The sequence below is a fragment of the Symphodus melops genome (assembly GCF_947650265.1).
Source record: "Symphodus melops genome assembly, chromosome: 9".
NCBI classification, from domain to species: domain Eukaryota; kingdom Metazoa; phylum Chordata; class Actinopteri; order Labriformes; family Labridae; genus Symphodus; species Symphodus melops.
Window position 1 is genome coordinate 23,012,390 of NC_136699.1, and position 20,865 is coordinate 23,033,254.

The 20,865-nt window shown below is 45.4% G+C and overlaps 1 protein-coding gene across 1 annotated transcript in view; it reads left to right on the top strand.

The window, feature by feature from the left end:
• Positions 1-396: 396 nt before the first annotated feature.
• Positions 397-20,865, top strand: part of polr1a (RNA polymerase I subunit A) — a 28,964-nt gene continuing 8,495 nt past the window's right edge. The window contains exons 1-28 of the mRNA XM_079352165.1: positions 397-554; positions 1,481-1,589; positions 1,707-1,802; positions 2,221-2,370; positions 2,691-2,801; positions 3,353-3,438; positions 4,497-4,585; positions 4,761-4,841; positions 4,954-5,071; positions 5,172-5,313; positions 5,420-5,581; positions 5,692-5,814; positions 5,911-6,138; positions 7,368-7,475; positions 7,587-7,733; positions 7,986-8,177; positions 8,309-8,458; positions 10,076-10,259; positions 10,387-10,469; positions 11,489-11,647; positions 12,410-12,508; positions 13,573-13,725; positions 13,825-13,907; positions 15,150-15,315; positions 18,672-18,795; positions 18,918-19,018; positions 19,123-19,322; positions 20,421-20,588. Of these exons, the coding sequence (XP_079208291.1) occupies positions 478-554; positions 1,481-1,589; positions 1,707-1,802; positions 2,221-2,370; positions 2,691-2,801; positions 3,353-3,438; positions 4,497-4,585; positions 4,761-4,841; positions 4,954-5,071; positions 5,172-5,313; positions 5,420-5,581; positions 5,692-5,814; positions 5,911-6,138; positions 7,368-7,475; positions 7,587-7,733; positions 7,986-8,177; positions 8,309-8,458; positions 10,076-10,259; positions 10,387-10,469; positions 11,489-11,647; positions 12,410-12,508; positions 13,573-13,725; positions 13,825-13,907; positions 15,150-15,315; positions 18,672-18,795; positions 18,918-19,018; positions 19,123-19,322; positions 20,421-20,588 (3,689 nt within the window). The 5' untranslated portion in view covers positions 397-477. The remainder of the gene's footprint in view (positions 555-1,480; positions 1,590-1,706; positions 1,803-2,220; positions 2,371-2,690; positions 2,802-3,352; positions 3,439-4,496; positions 4,586-4,760; positions 4,842-4,953; positions 5,072-5,171; positions 5,314-5,419; positions 5,582-5,691; positions 5,815-5,910; positions 6,139-7,367; positions 7,476-7,586; positions 7,734-7,985; positions 8,178-8,308; positions 8,459-10,075; positions 10,260-10,386; positions 10,470-11,488; positions 11,648-12,409; positions 12,509-13,572; positions 13,726-13,824; positions 13,908-15,149; positions 15,316-18,671; positions 18,796-18,917; positions 19,019-19,122; positions 19,323-20,420; positions 20,589-20,865) is intronic.

The following is a 20,865-nucleotide window of genomic DNA, read 5'->3' on the forward strand; positions in this document are numbered from 1 at the left end:
ACAACAATGTAAATGTTACTATGAAGACCTGTGAAATGTCTCTGTTAAATTGTTTGTCCCAGAAAAAAGTTGATGTGAATAAATAAAAGGCATGTATTTTGCCCATCGACTCAAGAAGGTGTTCCTGTGAGTTTTTTTTCCGATGTGTCTGACAGGACGTGAACGCACCATTGGACCGCTGAGGCTCATGGGAGGGAGAAACCATCAGCTTAAAAAAACACGTTTGTTTTTGACAAAATATAACAATTTATTCACATTATATAGTGAACAAAACAATCTCACATTTAAAAGGAAAATGTCTTTAAAATATTTGACATTCATGTAGTTTATTTGTTTAAAGATCTACCCGTCGTCAACCCCCCCTTCTCCTAAACAAGGTCTGACGGTCCCACGTGTGACACAGGAGCAGCCTCACTGTGCATGTGGTGCAACTCTAACGCCATGAATTCCTTAATATAACACACACACGGATCCAGTATGTTGTTTGGAAAAGATGTGCCATGGCGGCGTTTGGAGGCCATGTCGTTTGGCATGTACTCTGCAGAAGAGATCAGGTGAGAGAGAGAGAGAGAGAGAGAGGGTCTGTTAGCTTGTTAGCTGTTTATAACTCAGCACAACTTCTAAACAAGCTGCCTACCATTACTGTCTACTGTCACCTTGTGTTTTTGTCATCTTCTAACCCATTATATGTTACTCTGTCTGTCACACTTTAATATTTAATGTGTTGACTTAAACCTCGACTGTTCTAAGTTATTCTTAATGTAAAGAGTTTAGTTAGTGGACACATGTCCTCAGATATAACAGAGAGTCACTCTCAAGTCTTCTCCTGTCTGACACCACACTCATTAAGTTAACATTATTTACATGATTTCATGTCATTCTAATAATTCATTTTAATAGATAAATGAACAAAGCAAAGACTTCAAATCGAATAACATTTCAGAAGCAGTTCAGTCCTAAACACACTGTTGGAGATGAAGATGATTTACACTCTGTTATTAAACATGACACACACACACACACACACACACACACACACACACACACACACTGGTTCTGTTTCTTGCTCAAGGGCACCTCGGCACTAGTCAGGAAGTGGACTAACACCTCTCCATTTACAGACTTGGTCCGCTCTGGGACTTGAACCAGCAACCTTCTGGTTCCGAACCCGAGTCCTTCATGCAAACAAATACAAGTTTAACAAGTTTTATCTGTTTGTTGATCTTTGAATATTTTTATTATATTTTTATTTTAAAAGTTAAGAAGGTTCAAACGTCTTCCTGGAAAAACTGGAAACTGATCATTTTATTACTGTGCTCAACCACTAAGATTTCCTCCAACTTCAAGTGTTGACTGCAAAGTTACCTGATAATTAACCTTAATCACCTTTAGAAAGACAAAAACCATAGTTGAAGTAGAAACTTGGGAAACATCCCTCGTGAGTGTGCTAATGCTTTCTTCTTCCTCGTCTCTTGTCCAGGAAGTTGAGCGTGAAGACGATCACTAACTCCAGGTTCCTGGACGCTGTGGGGAACGTGGCCCCAAACAGCCTCTACGATCTGGCCCTCGGCCCAGTGGACAGCAAAGAGGTGCGTCCTGACTGAGCTGGCATGGAGCCGTTGTGATGTAAAACATGCGGTAAATGATTCTGTTGTGTTTGCTGAGTTGTAACGTACAGGGTTGTTGTTGTTTTTGGTTTTCTTCAGGTGTGTTCAACCTGCTGCCAGGACTTCAACAACTGTCCAGGACACCTGGGACATGTGGAGCTCCCTCTTCCTGTGTACAACCCGCTGCTGTTTGATGTAAGCAAGGCCACAAAGACAGCACGACACGTCGGTTCAGTTAGGGCTGGGCGGGGCTTGAAGGGGGAGGGGCTAGCTAAAGGTATTTCACATAAACCCCACGATACGATACATAATTAATTTTGTTATTATTTTTTGGGGCTTTTTCTTCCTTTATTTGAGAGAGAGAGTGGAGGATAGAGACAGAGATCAGGAGAGAGGGGGGAATGACATGCGGTAAAGGGCCTCAGGCTGGAGTCGAACCCGTGCTGATTTTTGACAATGACAGAAGCTGTTCTTTCTCATTGAGAATCACAGCAGAGACTAGAAACACTTCACTTCAGGTCCATCAACGTGTTTTAATCCCAGAGCTGTTAGGAGCTGGATGAAAAAGTCCCACGTTGTGTGTTGATCAGTTTTCCTTCACCTCCTCCTCTAGAAACTGTACCTGTTGATCCGCGGCTCCTGTCTGTCATGTCACATGTTGACCTGCACCCGAGCTGCCCTCCACCTGCTGCTCCAGCAGCTCAGGCTGTTGGAGCATGGAGCCATGCCCGAGGTCTACCAAATAGAAACAGTTCTCAACCAGGTAGGTCCAGAACGCTCCGTGGTGACCTGCAGGAGTGAGACTGAGCAGAGTGTGGGTCAGAACTTTGTTTTGTTGGGGGGTCCATGTGTGAATGTGGTCGATAGTTTTAAACTTAGTGTGGCTATTTGACTGTGTCTGACCTGATCATGGTCGCTCTTCTCAACCTTTTAGCTGCATGGTGGTTTTGTAATAACTGGAGATCCAGAGTTTTGTGTGTGTGTGTGTGTGTGTGTGTGTGTGTGTGTGTGTGTGTGTGTGTGTGTGTGTGTGTGTGTGTGCGTGTGCGTGTGCGTGTGTGTGTGTGTGTGTGTGTGTGTTAGCATCTGGAGGAAAATCTGAAGGCCACTGGAGACGAGATTGAGCAGGTACTCAAAGGTTTTACGGACAAGATAATTGAAGGCCGCACCGAAGGCTCGGATAACTTCACACCGGTGAGTTCAGAGAGATGGAAGTCAACTATAAACACACACACACACACACACACACGTTCAGACTACATTTAAACAGCTCAGCTGTGTTTGGTCTTGTTCAAATTGCACTTTTTTCTTCTTCTTTTTTTTTTTTTAACACATTGTTTTTTTCTGTCATCCATTTTGCTGTTGTATGTTCTTGGTGTAACCCGTTACCATAGAAACCAATGTGGAGCAGACCATGTTAATACGGTCAGGCGGATCAGATCTGGTCACTTGCCATTTCTGAGTCAGTTAGATGGGATTCTGATCAGATTAGTGCGTCGCTCTGAACAAAGCTTGAGTCTTCATTTATGTGACTGTGCACTGTGGGCTCCCTGCTGCTGTAACCTTGATTTGTCTCTGGGAGGAAATTCAAAGGCACACAGAGCAGTAAATGAACGACAGTGCAGCTATAGGAAAATGTAACCAAAGATAAAGAGTCAACAAGCGATGAATAAAGGTTTCATTTTTATCTTCAAACACATGAACCATGTCGTGAAGCTGATTTAGTGTTTGTGTGTTTTTTTCAGATTAAACATCTTGTTGAAAAGAAGAACAGTCTGATCAATGACTTCTGGAGGATCCAAATGAAAAGCAGGAAGTGTCCTCACTGCAGGTAACAGGATGCAAGAGTTCTCATTCTAGTACGGTGGGTTTCAGACCGCTGTGTTTTGTGCATTAAGATAAAAACAATCTCGATCTATCTCCTTTGGGTCAGAAGTTGTTCCTGATGAGCAGGCTTTGAAACGCTTAAAAGACAGCCGATTGACGAAGACGCTGCATGGACAGTGTTCCTCTGTGCAGGGCTGCAGCTAAAGCCCGGTGCGGCCCACAGTGTTCAGTGAGAATTTTACGATGAAAAGGAAAACCCGGGACACCTCTCCATATCGGGCACCAAAAGTAAACCAGTGTCCACGAGCACACGTTTAGGACATTTAACAGAACAATCTTCCACCTTCTTCATGTCATAACATTCTGACCTACTGATGCAATCTGTCATGAACCAACACAGTCAGACAGAGGAGGGATGAAGCTTTAGTTCTTTATTACTCAGCTGGTGACTTAAAAATCCTTTTAAATTCTTGATTTAATGCTCTGCTGATCCTCTGTCTCTCTCTCTCTCTCTCTCTCTCTCTCTCTCTCTCTCTATGTCTCTCTCTCTCTCTCTCTCTCTCTCTCTCTCTCTATGTCTCTCTCACTCTCTCTCTCTCTCTATGTCTCTGTCTCTTTCTGTGTGTCTCTCTCTCTGTCTCTCTGTGTCTCTGTCTCTCTATCTCTCTCTCTATGTCTCTGTCTCTTTCTGTGCGTCTGTCTCTGTCTCTCTGTGTCTCTCTGTCTCTCTCTCTCTATGTCTCTGTCTCTTTCTGTGTGTCTCTCTCTCTGTCTCTCTGTGTCTATCTCTCTCTCTATGTCTCTGTCTCTTTCTGTGTGTCTGTCTCTCTGTGTCTCTCTGTCTCTCTCTATCTCTCTATGTCTCTGTCTCTTTCTGTGTGTCTCTCTCTGTCTCTCTGTGTCTCTCTGTCTCTCTCTCTATCTCTCTCTCTATGTCTCTGTCTCTTTCTGTGTGTCTCTCACTCTGTGTGTGTCTTTCTCACTCTCTCTGTCTCTCTCTGTGTCTCTGTCTCTTTCTGTGTGTCTCTCTCTCTGTGTCTCTCTCTCTCTCTCTCTCTGCAGGAGTGGAAAGTTTACGTTGCGTCGGGAACACAACAGTAAGCTGATTGTCACGATGCCATCAGGAGCAAAGACCATCGACAATGCCGACGGTAAGTGTTGTTCATATTTTAAGAAAGCGAACACTTTATACTTCTGCTGTTTGAGAGTGAAAATCAGCATCGCGTGGACGTCTGAGTGACGTGTGTGTATTCATCATACGGACTCTGGATGCATCCTACACAGTAAACAGCACACAGGTGTTCCCTGCTCTTTGTCTCTGTGCAGACGATCAGATGGCCGGGAAGAGAGTGTACCTGACGGCGAGCACCGCCAGAGAACACACCAGCCAACTGTGGGAGAAAGAAGGTAGGGCGTGCGGGTTGCTCCCTCACGGACGGCTCACAGGTGATCCAGCCTCTGAACTGTGGGATGATGTCTTTTACACGTCCTCGTTGGTCTTCTCTCCTCTGTCTCACAGGTTTCTTCTTGAAGTGCCTCTTCTCTGGGCTGGAGGAGGGGATGGTGTCTCAGGAGGCGGGGCCATGTTGCTATGCAGACATCTTCTTTCTCGAGCTGCTGGTGGTCCCACCGTGCAGGTAACAATCACTCTCAGGGAAGTCTACAAATATACAAAGTGTTTCGTACGACGGTGACGCCTCAGACCAGACGTAACGTGACTCCGCCTCTCTCCGTCAGGTACCGTCCCATCAATCGGCTGGGTGACCAGATGTTCACAAACGGTCAGACGGTCAACATGCAGGCCGCCATGAAGGACTGCGAGGTCATCAGGAAACTTCTGGCTCTCATAGCACAGGAGAAAATTACTGAGGAGGAAGAGGTGAGGAGCAGAGGCCTTGTTTTTGTTTCCATCTCGTTTGGATCTCTGTGTTGCGTTCGGTCACGTGGTGATTGTGAACGAGCGTGTGCACTTGTGTTTTTTTTAGGCTGCCGAAGAAACAGACAAGACGTTTTTGACGGGAATCCCCGGACTGACGTTAACAGATAAACTCTACAACATCTGGGTCCGCCTTCAGACCCACGTCAACATCGTGTTCGACAGCGACATGGACAAGATGATGACCGAGAAATACCCAGGAGTCAGACAGGTATCCTGCACACTGATAATGAAATGTGATTTTTTTTTTTTTTTCTTCTTCTTTTGGTTCACTGATGAAGACTCAAGAGCTGCTTTATTGACCCTTCCTCTTACTGACAGATCTTGGAGAAGAAGGATGGATTGTTCCGGAAACACATGATGGGGAAACGAGTGGACTTCGCTGCTCGATCGGTCATCTGTCCAGACATGTACATCGGGACGAACGAGATTGGAATACCGATGGTACGTCTGACCGGTTGTTCAACCATCTTAATGAAACTTACACCTGATGTTTAAGTGTGGACTCAGAGGGCTCGTCTTTTCCTGACATTTGTCCAGGTGTTTGCCACCAAGCTGACCTACCCGCAGCCCGTCACCCCCTGGAACGTGAAGGAGCTCCGTCAGGCCGTTATCAACGGGCCTAACGTCCACCCCGGTGCTTCCATGGTGATAAACGAGGATGGCAAAAGAACAATACTATCTCCCAGCTCTCTGGCACAGAGGGAGGCTGTTGCTAAGCAACTGCTGACACCCGGCCCTGGTCCACAAAAGATGCCCATGAAGATTGTAAGTCAGATTCTGTTGCCATTCATCCAAACTGCACAGTGTACAAACCTAGTTTATACTTCTGCGTCGCGTTGACGGCGTGCCAACGGCGTAGACCCGAAGTCGTCGTTGTGCATTTATAGTTCTGCGTTGACGGAATGCGTTGCTCTGCAATTCACCGCCAAGCCGCTAGGGGGCAGTGGCGACGAAGGAGACGTTTGCGGAGGTGGCCTGTCCGACAACTAAACCAATCGAGGTTGAAAATGGGGGACTTTAAAACACTTGTTAGCTCACTGAGGAACCTGGATGAAGAAATGCATTTTCGCTACTTTCAAATGTCAATTTGCTGATTTCTTCGCCGTGTACGGCCTTTTAATATTTCCGTTGTGAGCAACTGCAACTGCCGGAAATAACTTTCTGAACAGACCAATCACAGTCCTTGTGGTTCGCGTCGACGCCTGCTTCATTTTTCACAAAATGTGGGCTCAAACAGGCCGTTTGGAGATTTTCCCTTCATGACATCACAAAGGGCAGTAACCCCTCCCCCAGGTGGGTGACACTCCCACAGCTAGGTGTTTGTTTTGCCCTCAGTCGGTCTTCTCGTAAACAATAGGACATGAAAAGAGAAAGCCGGAGCCACATCCTCTTCCAGAGAGGGGGCGTGGTCAGACAGCTCATTTACATATTTAAAGCTACAGACACAGAAACAGCCTGTTCTGAGCAGGGCTGAAATAGAGGGGTTTATAGACATGATCAAATACAGCTTTAAGCAGCAGTTAAGATGGTGACAGAGGAGCAGCGACATGAGGACTAGTACACAGTGCACAGTAGATGAGTGTTTAGAAACAAAGTGCAGCCTTGTCAAATTCAGTGCTTCCTCCTCAGTGGATGCCACTGGCCAAAATGGCTGCCACAGTGAGGCTGTAGTTCATGGGCCCCGTGGTGCTCTGACATCGCCACAGGGGATAAAAATGTACTACACACAAACACAAGCAGGCGAGCTGATGTCAGACGTGACATCCTGTAGCTGCTGAGACGTGAACACAAATGTTTCAGATGCTGACGTTTAAGATACAACGTTCAATAATGACGTTCTGAGCAGACCAATCATAGTCCTTGTGGTTTGCATCGACGCAGCGCGTTGACAGGTTTTTCCCGAGGTGTGAGTAGGGCCACTGCTTAGAGTCCGTGATGTGGTCGCAGAAGTATAAACTTGGCTTAAACCATCTCTTCTTCTTCTCTTCGTCCAGGTGAATCGTCACATAAAGAACGGAGATGTTCTTTTGTTAAACAGACAACCGACTCTGCACAGACCCTCCATACAAGCCCACTGTGCACGCATCTTACCGGGAGAGAAGGTCAGATCTTATTGGTCGAGGCTTTACTAAACAAGTTTTAAAAAAAAAAGAAAAAAGAAAACAATAAAAATGAATTCCATGTAACGCAAACTGTCCTTGATATTGTTACAGGTGTTACGGCTCCACTATGCTAACTGCAAGGCGTACAACGCTGACTTTGATGGAGATGAAATGAACGCACACTTCCCTCAAAGCGAGCTGGGCCGAGCTGAGGCCTACACCTTAGTCAGCACAGACCAGCAGTACCTGGTCCCCAAGGTGAGCAGTCACATGCTGTTTATACACAGAAGGACGTACGCCAGTCCTTCAGTGTTTGTCATTTATGAAACCTACAACTCAACTCCTTATTTAAAGCACAGTATCCCCCCTTGGAGAGCTCAAACAATTCAAGTGTCCCTAAAACAATATCTTGACTCATTGCCGAGGCGAAGGCAGGAAGTGGACATGAAAACTACAGATTCTTAGAAACACACACCGTCCTGCACTGAAGTTTCTTTTTTTTGTCTCTAGGATGGAAAACCTTTAGCAGGGCTGATCCAGGACCACATGGTATCAGGTACAAGGATGACAATCCGAGGCTGTTTCTTCACCAGGGTCCAGTACACTGAGCTGGTGTACAGAGGACTGACTGACAAACCAGGCAGAGTCAAACTGCTGCCTCCGGCCATCCTCAAGCCCCAGCCTCTGTGGACGGGGAAGCAGGTACTTAACCGCCTGACATTCAGTCTGTCACGGCACTTTGAGGTTGTTTTACATATTTAAAGCTGATGACGTGTCATGTTTAGTGGTAGTCGTTTAGTTGTCATTTTGAGCACGTCTTGTGTTTCTTGCAGGTCGTGTCTACGCTGTTGTTGAATGTCATCCCTCAGGATGCCGTGCCTCTTAATCTGGTCGGCAGATCCAAAATCCCCAGCAAAGCCTGGATCCAGGTCCCACCCCGAGCGGCCCCAGGATACAAACCTGACAGCATGTGCGACTCACAGGTACACACGCGCACAAGCTGGGGAAATGTTAATGCTAATCGATTCATTTTGCTTTGTCAAACTGGAACATCATGTCTATGGATCAAATATAGAAAGTATTAGACAGTAGGGGTGACGCTTTGTGATTTATGAAAATGAAGTCAATCTTGGATACCTGTAAAGACACATTAATATAATAAGATGTCTTCCAACACTATTCAAATCCCTGACACAGAGTTTAAAGGTCACATGTTAAGAAAAATACACTTCACCATGTTTTTCTAACTCTTAGCATGTGTCTCTAGTCTTTCTATAAACCCCCCCCCCCAATCACAAGAAAAGTCTGTCCTCTCCGTATTTCGCCTCCTTCACTTTTCACAAAATGTGTGCTCAAACAGGCCGTTTGGAGGTTTCCCCTTCATGACGTCACAAAGGGCAGTAGCCCCTCCCCCAGGTGGATGACACTCCCACAGCTAGGTGTTTGTTCTGCCCTCTGAGTCTGCCTTCTCACCGTAAACAATAGGACATGGAGCGAGAAAGCCCAAGTACACCCGAGCCCTTCTATAAAGGGGGCGTGGTCAGACACAGCTCATTTGGATATTTAAAGCTACAGACACAGAAACAGCCTGTTCTGAGCAGGGCTGAAATAGAGGGGTTTATAGACATGATCAAATACAGCTTTAAGCAGCAGTTAAGATGGTGACAGAGATGCAGCGACATGAGGACTAGTACACAGTGCACAGTAGATGAGTGTTTAGAAACAAAGTGCAGCCTTGTCAAATTCAGTGCTTCCTCCTCAGTGGATGCCACTGGCCAAAATGGCTGCCACAGTGAGGCTGTAGTTCATGGGCCCCGTGGTGCTCTGACATCGCCACAGGGGATAAAAATGTACTACACACAAACAGAAGCAGGCGAGCTGAACCAGTGAACAGACGTGACATCCTGCAGCTGCTGAGACGTGAACACAAATGTTTCAGATACAGCTCTCTTTACTTTACTGTGTCAGTAATAAATAACTTTTGTATATGATCCCACTTTGGCAATTGAAGATATTGCTCACATGTCCACGTGCATCTGCATGCCAGCAGCATGAGTTAGTCACACCAGGTTCTGACACTCTGAGCCAATCATTTGAACCACGCAGTCGACTGTACGACTCTCTACGGTAACCACGGTGAACACAGGCTCAGGGTTTCTGAGTTCCACTCCGTGTGTCACGCAGTCTCTCCCCAGCAGCTCCTCTGTCCGCTGCAGGAAGGGTGAAATGTACTTCTGATGAAGAAACTGTTAACACTGACTTTTAAATTAAACATGATAAAAAATGTGATCATGTCTGTAGCATACTGAAGTAATAAGACACCCACATAACACTTGGCCTCACTGGGATCCTATTTAACATGTTACAGGTTTCTTTTGTTCTTGTTGGGTGGCTCTGTTGGCAGAGTCGTCGTCTCTCAACCAGCAGAGGTCGAGGGTTTGATCCCCAGCTCCTGCAGCCTTCATGTCCAATGTGTCTATGGGCAAGACACTTAGCCCTGAATTGCTCAGTCTGCTGATGGCTGTATATGCATGATCAAATACAGGATCAGAGTGGATTTTTTTTTTCTCGATTCTATTGAACTTGTCTTTGTTTCCCAGGTGGTGATCCGGCACGGCGAGCTGCTGGTGGGAGTCCTGGACAAAGCCCACTACGGCTCCTCAGCGTACGGCCTGGTGCACTGCTGTTACGAGCTGTACGGAGGACAGACCAGCGGCAAGCTGCTCAGCTGCCTGGCTCGACTCTTCACCGCCTACCTGCAGCTTTACCGAGGCTTCACTCTGGGTACGAACATCCCGGACAGAAGAAGGAAACGCAGCGGCTTTTAATTTGACATGTGACAAAGGTTGTTGAAATTGTTGTTTTGTTGTGAGTTTGATGTCTCAAACTTTGTTTGGGTGTTTGTGTGAAGGTGTTGAAGACATTTTAGTGAAGCCAGGCGCCAACAAGCAGCGGACAAAAATCATCCAAGACTCGCTGAAGATCGGCACCAGAGTAAGTTAGCTGTGTGATCTTTAGTTTATTCATTCATCGATTTCAAGTGTGATCTGTGAGGAGAGGGTTGCCCTGCCCTTGTTTTTGGTCACAGTGTTTTTATTGACACTACCACTGGGGGGCGCTAGAGGCTAAACGAATTTTAGACATCTTTGCCACATGAGGAGAGGTAGAAACAACCTGACGAACCACCAAGTGATCCTTTCAAGTCGCAAACTTCTTAACAAACAGATCCTTATTTTCTCATCAAGTAGGAAGAAAGACACAATAATAATAATAATAATAATAATAATACTGTTCATCGAAACTTCAATACATCCAAATCTCTGCTGCTCATGTTGTCACACGCTCCCTCCCCCGTGACCACGTCACCCTCGTCTTTAATAACCTCCACTGGCTCCCCGTCCCCCCGAGTGTCCACTTTACTATCACCTACACAGCCCTCGGTCAGGCGCTTCAGCCATGTGGTCGTGTGACATCATAGCAGCCCAACACAGGTCAAAGTTCAAGAAGAACACGGACACAGGAAACATTTTGTGGCGTTTCCATAAACTAAAGTCGGGAAAGTTTTCCAAATTACCGACCTGCACCACCCTACTTTTCTCTGATTTCAGACTCTATCGACTGTCCTCGTGTCTCTGCGTTAAAAACACAATAAACCTATAATATTAATGTTTATATTTATATTGAGCTAGGCTGAAAGTCTTTAATTATTTTGTGACAAGAAGTAAGTCTAGATCAAATTAAACTTTAAACGCCCCCATATAGCTGGAAGGGAGTGACGGTCACATTGGACTGTGAGGCTGAAGTGGACGGAGGCTCTTTTAAAGCAACAGGGTCAGCACTGAAAGGACAGTCTGTTTCTTATCCAGCTGCAAACCTTCTTACTGCAGCCTCGACGATGACTCAGAGCTGTCTGTACAGGTCAAACGCAGCTACCTTTGATAGAATACCATCTGCTGAAAAGGTTTCGATGTGTTCTTCTCTGATAGGTCAATGTTCTTCTCTCGCTCTCCTAGGCCCTCCAGGCAGCCTTCAACCTGCCCCCCAATGTGGATCAAGCTGAAGCTCGGAGCCGCTGGCAGGATGCTCACCTCAACCCCGACCAGAAGGACTTCAGCATGGCCGACCACAAGTTTAAAGAAGTGGCCAATCAAGTGAACAACGACATCAACAAGGTATGCTGCCATAAACACAGAGGGTGTCACAGTCACTTCAAACGATGCTGAATGTGCTCTCTGAAGAAACCTTCAGATATGTTTCCACAGCAACATGAAGAAAGGCTGTTCACACTTCCACACAGTAAAGCCTAGTTTATACTTCTGTGTCGCGTCGACACGGTGCCCTCGGCGTCCTCGGCGTAGACCTGAAGCTGTCGTTGTGCATTTCTTGTTCTGCGTCGACGGAATGCGTTGCTCTGCAATTCACCTCCAAGCCACTAGTGGGCAGTGTCGACAAAGGAGACGTTTTCGGAGGTGGCCTGTCCGACAACTAAACCAATCGAGGTTGAAAACGGGTGACTTTAAAACACTCGTTAGCTCACTGAGGAACCTGGATGAAGAAATGCATTTTCGCTACTTTCAAATGTCAATCGGCTGATTTCTTCGCCGTGTACAGCCTTTTAATATTTCCGTTGTGACCGGAAAGCAACTGCCGGAAATAACTTTCTGAGCAGACCAATCACAGTGCTTGCGGTTTGTGTCAACGCAACGTGTAGTCAGGATTTTTTTTAGCTGCGCGTCGGGCCACTGCGTAGTGTCCGCGTCGACCGCGTAGCTACGGCGTCAACGTGACTCAGAAGTATGAATCAGTATTAAGTCATACACACAACTACAAGAGCACAACAAGGTGACGAAGGGTTGGACTTCCTGTTTGGCCGAAGAGTCGGAGTCACTGTTCTGTAACAGTGATGATGAAAACTGTTTCTTTTCTTTGCACAGGTGTGTATGCCCATCGGACTCCACACCTCTTTCCCGGACAACAACCTGCAGCTGATGGTCCAATCAGGAGCCAAGGGGTCGACGGTGAACACCATGCAGGTATCCCATGTGTAACACACACACACATACACAGGCACAAAAGAAGACATGCTGCTCTCTTTCAGAAGGTGAAGGTTTAAACCTGCAGACATGATGGGAGAGGGAAGTGCGGTAAAAATCATTTCAATAGAATCAATGATCTTATATGGGTACGTGTGTGTGTGTCCAAAAAGTGCAAATGAAGTGTGTGTCATGTGCTGTTAGGACGTTTATGTGACATGTTTACAGACAAAGGGAGACTATAAAAAGCAACTAACGAACCTTCAACAGCAGTTAAGATGGTGACAGAGGAGCAGCGACATGAGGACTAGTGCACAGTGCACAGTAGATGAGTGTTTAGAAACAAAGTGCAGCCTTGTCAAATTCAGTGCTTCCTCCTCAATGGATGCCACTGGCCAAAATGGCTGCCACAGTGAGGCTGTAGTTCATGGGCCCCGTGGTGCTCTGACATGGCCACAGGGGATAAAAATGTACTACACACAAACAGAAGCAGGCGAGCTGAACCAGTGAACAGACGTGACATCCTGCAGCTGCTGAGACGTGAACACAAATGTTGAAGCAGCTTTTTTTTGGGATGAAAGTTTCTTCTGATGTTCATCGCCGAGTGGATTTTTTATCTTATTTTATTGCATCATGTGTGAGCCCTGAATCCACACTGCAGCACAGTGCCTGTTCCTTTGGCCTGGCAAACATTGAAGCCTTCATGATGGAGACATCCCAGAGTGTTGGCTGTAACGCCCAAAATAAATCTAAAAAAAAAAAAAAAAGACTTACTTATGCTATTAACCAAATAAACCATCCTGACGTTTCTGACAGGCTTCAGAGAAATGAAGCTTCTTATCTATCCATGTCGTCGTCAGAGCTTCGAAACACTTCAGGAATCTAAGCGTCTCATTTCTCAAATATTTTCCCAACTACAAAAGACGAAACAAAAGAAAATGAGATTCAGTCACATCGTTCAGTCTGTCTTCCTCCTGGACGGTTTTACATCTGCTGATTCAGAAACATTGTTGGATGTGATTTGATATGTTTTTTTACTCACTCTGTGTCTGTGTTTGTTTCAGATCTCATGTCTTCTGGGACAGATTGAGTTGGAGGGTCGTAGGCCTCCCCTGATGCCCTCTGGGAAATCCTTGCCATGCTTCCAGCCGTACGACCCGGCACCTGGAGCCGGGGGCTTTGTTTCTGGAAGGTTCCTCACGGGTATCAAACCACAGGTACTCAGAGAGACCTGTGCGTGTGTTGGAAGCTTTGGCTCGATGATGAGATAAGAAATGGTCTTGAGTGGATTATTTGTTTTCCTTCTCTGTGTTCAGGAGTTTTTCTTCCATTGCATGGCGGGCAGAGAGGGGCTGGTGGACACAGCTGTGAAAACCTCCAGATCCGGATACTTGCAGAGGTAACGTAAAGCTCAGCAGCTCAGGCAAGGCGGCGTTCTCTGAATAGTTGTGTTTGGCTGAAACACACAATTGGTGTGATTCATGTCTTTAATCTGACTCTGACTTCACAGCCTACTTACTAATACTCAGGGTTTACATTTAGATCTGGCACAGTCTGGTCATGTGTGCTATCCTAAAATCCACACATGCGTGACAACGTCTGTTGTGTTCAACGCGTCGCTCTTTCAGTTCAATTTGCTTGTGGTCTGTGGAGTTGCACTCCTACTAGCTACTAGAGATGGTAAAAAAAGATCGAGATTCTTCTCTACTAAGATTTAAAATCAATTAATAATTTCCAAGAATCTATTTTTTTTTGGGTGGGGGGGGGCGCTAATCAATCACTCCCTGCTCTTTAAAGCAGTAGAAATTTAAACAACTATAAATTCAGGCAGGCCCACAGATGACTGGAGTAGATCTTGAAGTATGGACTGATTTATTAATAGACTTTTAATCATAACTCCAGGATAGTTTTGAATCGAAAATCGATTCTGAATCGATCAGTGTGACACTCAAAGATTCCCAGCCCTCCTAGCTACAGTACGGTAGTTGAGCCTAAAGTTATGAACTAACTTACAAACTCGAAGCCTGCAGGTCTGACGGCCCACCTGCCGGTCACTCGTTAACTTTAATACAGGACTTAAATCAAAAAGGTTCATTTAGCGAAGAGTGAAGCACGCCACGCTCTCTCGCAGCGTGCTGGAGTTCAGCTCGTGCTTCGTTCCTGTGAGAGAAGTTTTCCACTGCAGCTCCCTGCTTGTTGTCTTGTTTTTACACTGGAATAAGGGAAAAAGTAATGTTGGGAATTAGGAGGGAGCTCCTCACTGAAGGATCTCCTGCCTGTGTTTGTTGACCTTTACAGCATGTTTACGCTCTTTTTCCCAGAATGCAACTGTGCTGACATCTACTTAAACTCTCCCGCTTGTCGGCGGTGTCAAATAAAGTAACAAAACCTGAGTGCTTTCAAGTGTCAATAACTAATCACCTATGTTGTGTTTGAAGTGCTTTGTGAGTTAAGTTGCATTGACTAACAGCGGTATGGAAAATGATTGGTTGCTTTTTACATGAAAGTGATCCGTAGTACCGCATATAACCAACTCAGTGGATCATGTTTCAAGGTGTACACCATGAAAACAAAATCAAACTATGCCACAATTGTCTGCTCCTTCCACTTCTTCTCCTGCCCCTCTCTCACTCCCCTGCAGATGTGTCATAAAACATCTGGAGGGTTTGGTTGTGCAGTACGATCTGACGGTGAGGGACAGCGACGGATCTGTGGTCCAGTTCCTGTACGGTGAAGACGGCTTGGACATCCCCAAGACTCAGTTCCTGCAGCCCAGACAGTTCCCGTTCATCGAGGACAACTATGAGGTGAAGCTGATCACAGCACAGTGCTGCTGAATAATGACCTGTGCAAATCAAAAGCTGATGGGGAAATGTTTCTTTTAACTGGCACCCAACATTCATTTTCATTCTCATCAGTTTTATGCTCCTATTTGTGCCTTTTCAAGAATGCATTCATTTGAATATGTTGGGATCATTTCAGTGACAGATACAGTGGCACTTGTCTGCGTGCACACAGAGCGCTGATACAGTACGCTGCACGGAAAAAATTGCTGACCGTTGCTTTGTGCATGCAAGACAACAGAACTCCTGTTTTAATAAGTGCTGATCCCAGATTTTTTATCAAGATGTAGCAAACGTACAGTTTGGAGTTGTTCGCTTTGCATTCAAAGACCAAACAGCAACCTCTCTCTCTCTCTCTCTCGCTCGTCTACTGCATAGTATAAAATCAATTGCAGGTGATTATTTTTTTTTCCAGAGACCCCTCAAGATGTTGCAGTTGAGGCTTTCAGGAGGTTTCCAGTGTTGACCTGTATTTCTCACACCTCACAGAAATTTAAACTGCACTTGGTTGTGTTTTTAGTTTAGGTAGAAAAAGTTTTTTTCCAGCACAATCCAGAGCTTTAGCGACACCATCACTCGTGAAAACCAGAAATATGTTTGAATGAACCCTTTTTAATTTCGGGTCCTGCACAACACACAGTGAAGCTGCATTGATATAAAGAAGACATTCTTCAGTTCAGCTCAGCAGCATAAGCAAAGCAGCCGCCTGCCCTCCTCATGTGAGCACCTCCCTTTGAAATTTGACTTCAAACAAACCACCACTTGTAAATATGTAAATGCTGCTCCGCTGCTGACCAACAGGGGTTTTCTGTAGCTTTAGAAACATTCCAGGCTGAGCTCTTAAACGCGCTGTAAGTCGATTCAATCAAACCAATAACACAAGATGACGTCGAGGCTGATGGGGGGGGGGGGGGGGGGGGGGGGGGAATCATGGGAGTGATTCACTCGGCTTTAGTCTATTTTAAATTCATGTGGATATTTATATACGAGTGACAGACTAAAACTTGACAATAGCGAGAATCCAAAAGAAGCTAAAGGAGTGTAATTATTCTACATCAACTACTTTTTTTTGGGGTGGCATTTTTTTGCCTTTATTATAGAGGGAGGAAAGTGAACAGAGGCGGAAATCATTCAGAGACAGAGTGGGGAGAGACATGCGGGAAAGGAGCCATGTTTCATTTGTTTATTAAATCAAGATTAAGGTGTGCCAGCCCTGGTGTGTGATGAGGTTACCTTATGAGGTCCTGAGTAAATCGTTCCTGTGACTTGACACACAAACTCTCCTTTGACTTTCAAGTTAAAAACACTTTGAATAAAGTTTTTGAATTTATATTTAAATGACTCTGTACTCGCTCCTGGGTAAGTTCTTTTGTCTAAAGCAAAGTACGGCTTTAAGCAGCAGTTAAGATGGTGACAGAGATGCAGCGACATGAGGACTAGTGCACAGTAGATGAGGTTGTAACAGGTTGTCATTGTTCTCGGCTCGCCCTTGTTGCGACACCTTCTGCTTAGTCTGTAATGTGGTTAATCTCAATCTCATCACAGACTCAGATCACATCTCAGAAAAAAGGAAGTGTTGGAGTGTACATGTGGGAGATGCAGACAAGGCCATACAGAGAAACAGGCGCCAAATGACACACGAACATCTGAGTCTTCTAAGTTCAAATGAGAACACACAGACACATTTTTACACTACATCTCTTAAAAGCTTCAGAACCTTTTCATGCTGTCAATGATTAAAACATGGGGGCTGCATGTCTACAAACTTCACAAAATGTGAGCTCAAACAGGCCGTTTGGAGATTTTCCCTTCATGACATCACAAAGGGCAGTAACCCCTCCCCCAGGTGGATGACTCTCCCACAGCTAGGTGTTTGCCCTCTGAGCCTGCCTTCTCACCATAAACAATAAGACATGGAGCGAGAAAGCCCGAGCCACATCCTCTTCCAGAGAGAGGGGGCGTGGTCAGACACAACTCATTTGCATATTTAAAGCTACAGACACAGAAACAGCCTGTTCTGAGCAGGGCTGGAATAGAGGAGTTTATAGACATGATCAAATACAGCTTTAAGCAGCAGTTAAGATGGTGACAGAGGAGCAGCGACATGAGGACTAGTACACAGTGCACAGTAGATGAATGTTTAGAAACAAAGTGCAGCCTTGTCAAATTCAGTGCTTCCTTCTCAGTGGATGCCACTGGCCAAAATGGCTGCCACAGTGAGGCTGTAGTTCATGGGCCCCGTGGTGCTCTGACATCGCCACAGGGGATAAAAATGTACTACACACAAACACAAGCAGGCGAGCTGAACCAGTGAACAGACGTGACATCCTGCAGCTGCTGAGACGTGAACACAAATGTTTCAGATGCTGACGTTTTAGAGAAGTCCAGCTGTTCTAACTCCAACAGATAACTCATGATCCCACATTGGCACTTGAAGATGAAGACACTGATTACATTTTTTTACGACTATCTGAATGCCAGCAGCATGTTTAAGTGACATGATGTATCTCTGAGGCGATCATTGGGACTGATATCAGGTTTCAGAAACATGAGGTCAGTCTGCTCATATTGACATGGCAGCGGACCGAGAAGCACGAGCACGATAGTGGCACTGAGTTTCTTTGTAATGCCAAAATGCCACTGAGCAAATCAACTCTGTGACGCATAAAAGGGACAATGTGTCGTTGTGCACACCCAGAGTCTCTGCTGTCTTCAGTGTTGATGTCTATTTAAAACACCACGTCTTCCTTTAAAGGGGACATATTATACCCTTTTCCCACCTTTTCAAACAGTCTCCTGTGCTCTAAATGAAACATCTGTGCTGTGCGTTGGATCAAATATAACATGAATCAAGCAGCAGAGGAGGTTTGTGACCCTGTAGAAACCAGCTCCCTCAGAACACTCTGTTTTGGTGTGTGTCTCTTTAAATGCAATGACCCCGCCTGAGTTTTCCCAGTAGACATCACTCCTCTTTATAGACAATGAAAATGGCAGACCTGCAACAAAGTTTATCTTTAGGCTGGAGGAGGAGTCCATGGGAGGAGATACCAGGAGAGGGGAGGGAAATTATTATTTTTTTTTATTATGATTTTTTTTTAACTAGAATCCAACTTGTGATGTCACAAACTGAGAACATTTGAAATGGAGCATTTTTCTCTGTGTGGTAAGACTTAAGCAGACCACAAACAAACGACTGGATGGATTTATTTCAAATTTTGTGAGTCGATAGACACCCAAGAAAATGTTCAGAAACACAGTAAAAGTATTTTTTTTGCAATATGTCCCCTTTAACAGTCCTGTCTTTCTTTACTTCCTGTTAGGTCATCAACAGGTCACAGGGCCTGGACAGTGTTTTGGCTCGTTTGGATCCTCAGACTGCCAGTCAGCACTTTGAAGCCATCCAGCGCTGGAAAGCAAAGAGAGAGACGGCGTGTCCACGGAGAGGTAGTTAAATGATCTTAAATCACAGCTGCCCACTCTGTGTTGTCTGCTGTAGTCGTACGTCGTGCACGTGAATGTCTGCCGCTGCAGTCTTTATGGGTCTTTGTCTCTTTGTTTGGTTTCAGGAGCGTTCCTGCTGTTTTCACAGAAGAAGTTGGCCAAAGTGAAACAGACCCAGCCGACAGCAGAGCCAGATGTTGGCGGCAGAAATGTGATCACACAGCAGGTATCCCTCCTGCACCAAACAGTTCACATGCACATAAGACCTGAGCGTTTTTCAAGTGAACATGCCGAATCTTACATGAATCAAAAACCCTGACCTTCATACAGCTCGTACAGCAGTGGAACTCTCTGGATGAATCCAGCAGGTCCAAGTACAGCAGGAAGACCTCGCGCTGCCCCGAGCCCTCTCTGGGCGTGTTGAGGCCGGACATCAGCTTCGGATCGGTGTCTGAAAACTTTCACAACATCACAGACAAATACATGCAGAACAGAGACGGAGCGAGACAAGACAGCCTGGATGCCAACAGGTACCGAACGCAAGGTTGATTCAATGTGGAAGACAAAAGGTACAACAACAGATTAGATGTACCTGTATGACACTTAGGTGTATAAAAAGGGATGTCTTATCTCTGAAGGTTGAAGCTACCTCTGTTGTTCATCTGGTAAATGTGTTCACCTTCAACACACCTCAGTATTAACACTATCAAATGCTCTGAGCTCATTTTCCCAATTGGTCCGTGTCGGATCGGGACGTTAACGATTTAAAGTCTAAACTCGTCATGCTTGTCCCTCTTCAAAATGAACCAGTTTAAAAACACCTTTGGACAGCCGCGGCTCACTGAAGCACACAGTGTGAGAGGATGCTGGTTTGTTTGATCCGATCAAACACGAGTTACTGTAGGAAAAGTTTAATTTCAGGTGCCAGTAAGGTGTGAAACGTCGGCCCTTTGCTGCAGGTCATCACTTCCTCTCTCCTCCAAACAGTCCCTGTCTCTCTTCAGTTGTCCGATCCAAAGAGGGGAAAAAGGCCCAAAAAACATCTATTTGTTCAATCAATCAATCAAAGTTTATTTCTTTAGCACATTTAAAACAACTTTGGTTGACCAAAGTGCTGTACAGGCAGAAATCACACTATTCAAAACACTAAAAATACAATAAATAGTTTGTTGGGTATTGTGCTGTATAGCAGAGTGCCCACTGCCCATGCTGAGCCCTGCGTGGTTTTTATGATGTTTCAATCAGTGTCGTCAAACCACTGAGATCACAGCAAAAATCATTTCTATAACAACAAAGAAATCCAAGAACAAATCAGGGGTAAGTGTTAATTATCAAAACAGAAAGTACTAAAGACACCTGGAACACATGAATGCACTCAGGTCTGTGAGAGAGAGAGAGGGGCAGCTCATGAATGTCACCATGAACTGGGAAAACCGGTTTTGTTCAATTTCATGTTGTTGAAATGGGACAGTGAGCCAAAGATGCCACACGCATTCTTATTTCACACCATTTCATGTATTGATTGCAGTCGGGATCTAAAGCGCATTACAACATCTGTGCGTTCACAAACATCAACCAAAGTCTTAAATAAATGCTTCTCTCTTGTTTGTGTGTCTGTGTGCGCTCAGCCTCCGTCAGCTGCTGTACTACAAGTGGCAGCGATCGCTGTGTGATCCCGGGGAAGCGGTGGGTCTGCTGGCAGCTCAGTCCATCGGCGAGCCCTCCACACAGATGACCCTCAACACCTTCCACTTTGCTGGCAGAGGAGAGATGAACGTCACTCTGGGAATACCTCGGTAATGTCACCACACAGCTTCCTCAGTATACATGCACAAACACATGGGCGTATGAACCAAAACTACCAGACAGCTTTTAGACTCTTTTCTCAATGTTTCATTTTCACGTTTATTTTTAAGGCTGATTGTGCTTTACTCCGCTCAGATGTTTGATCAGCTCTATATTTAGTTTTGTGTTATTTCCTCTTTTTAAGTAACAAGTACTATTGCACACCGTCTCATTTTCACAGCCTCAGTGGCAACATCACAGGATTGAAACTGTGCCAAAATATATACT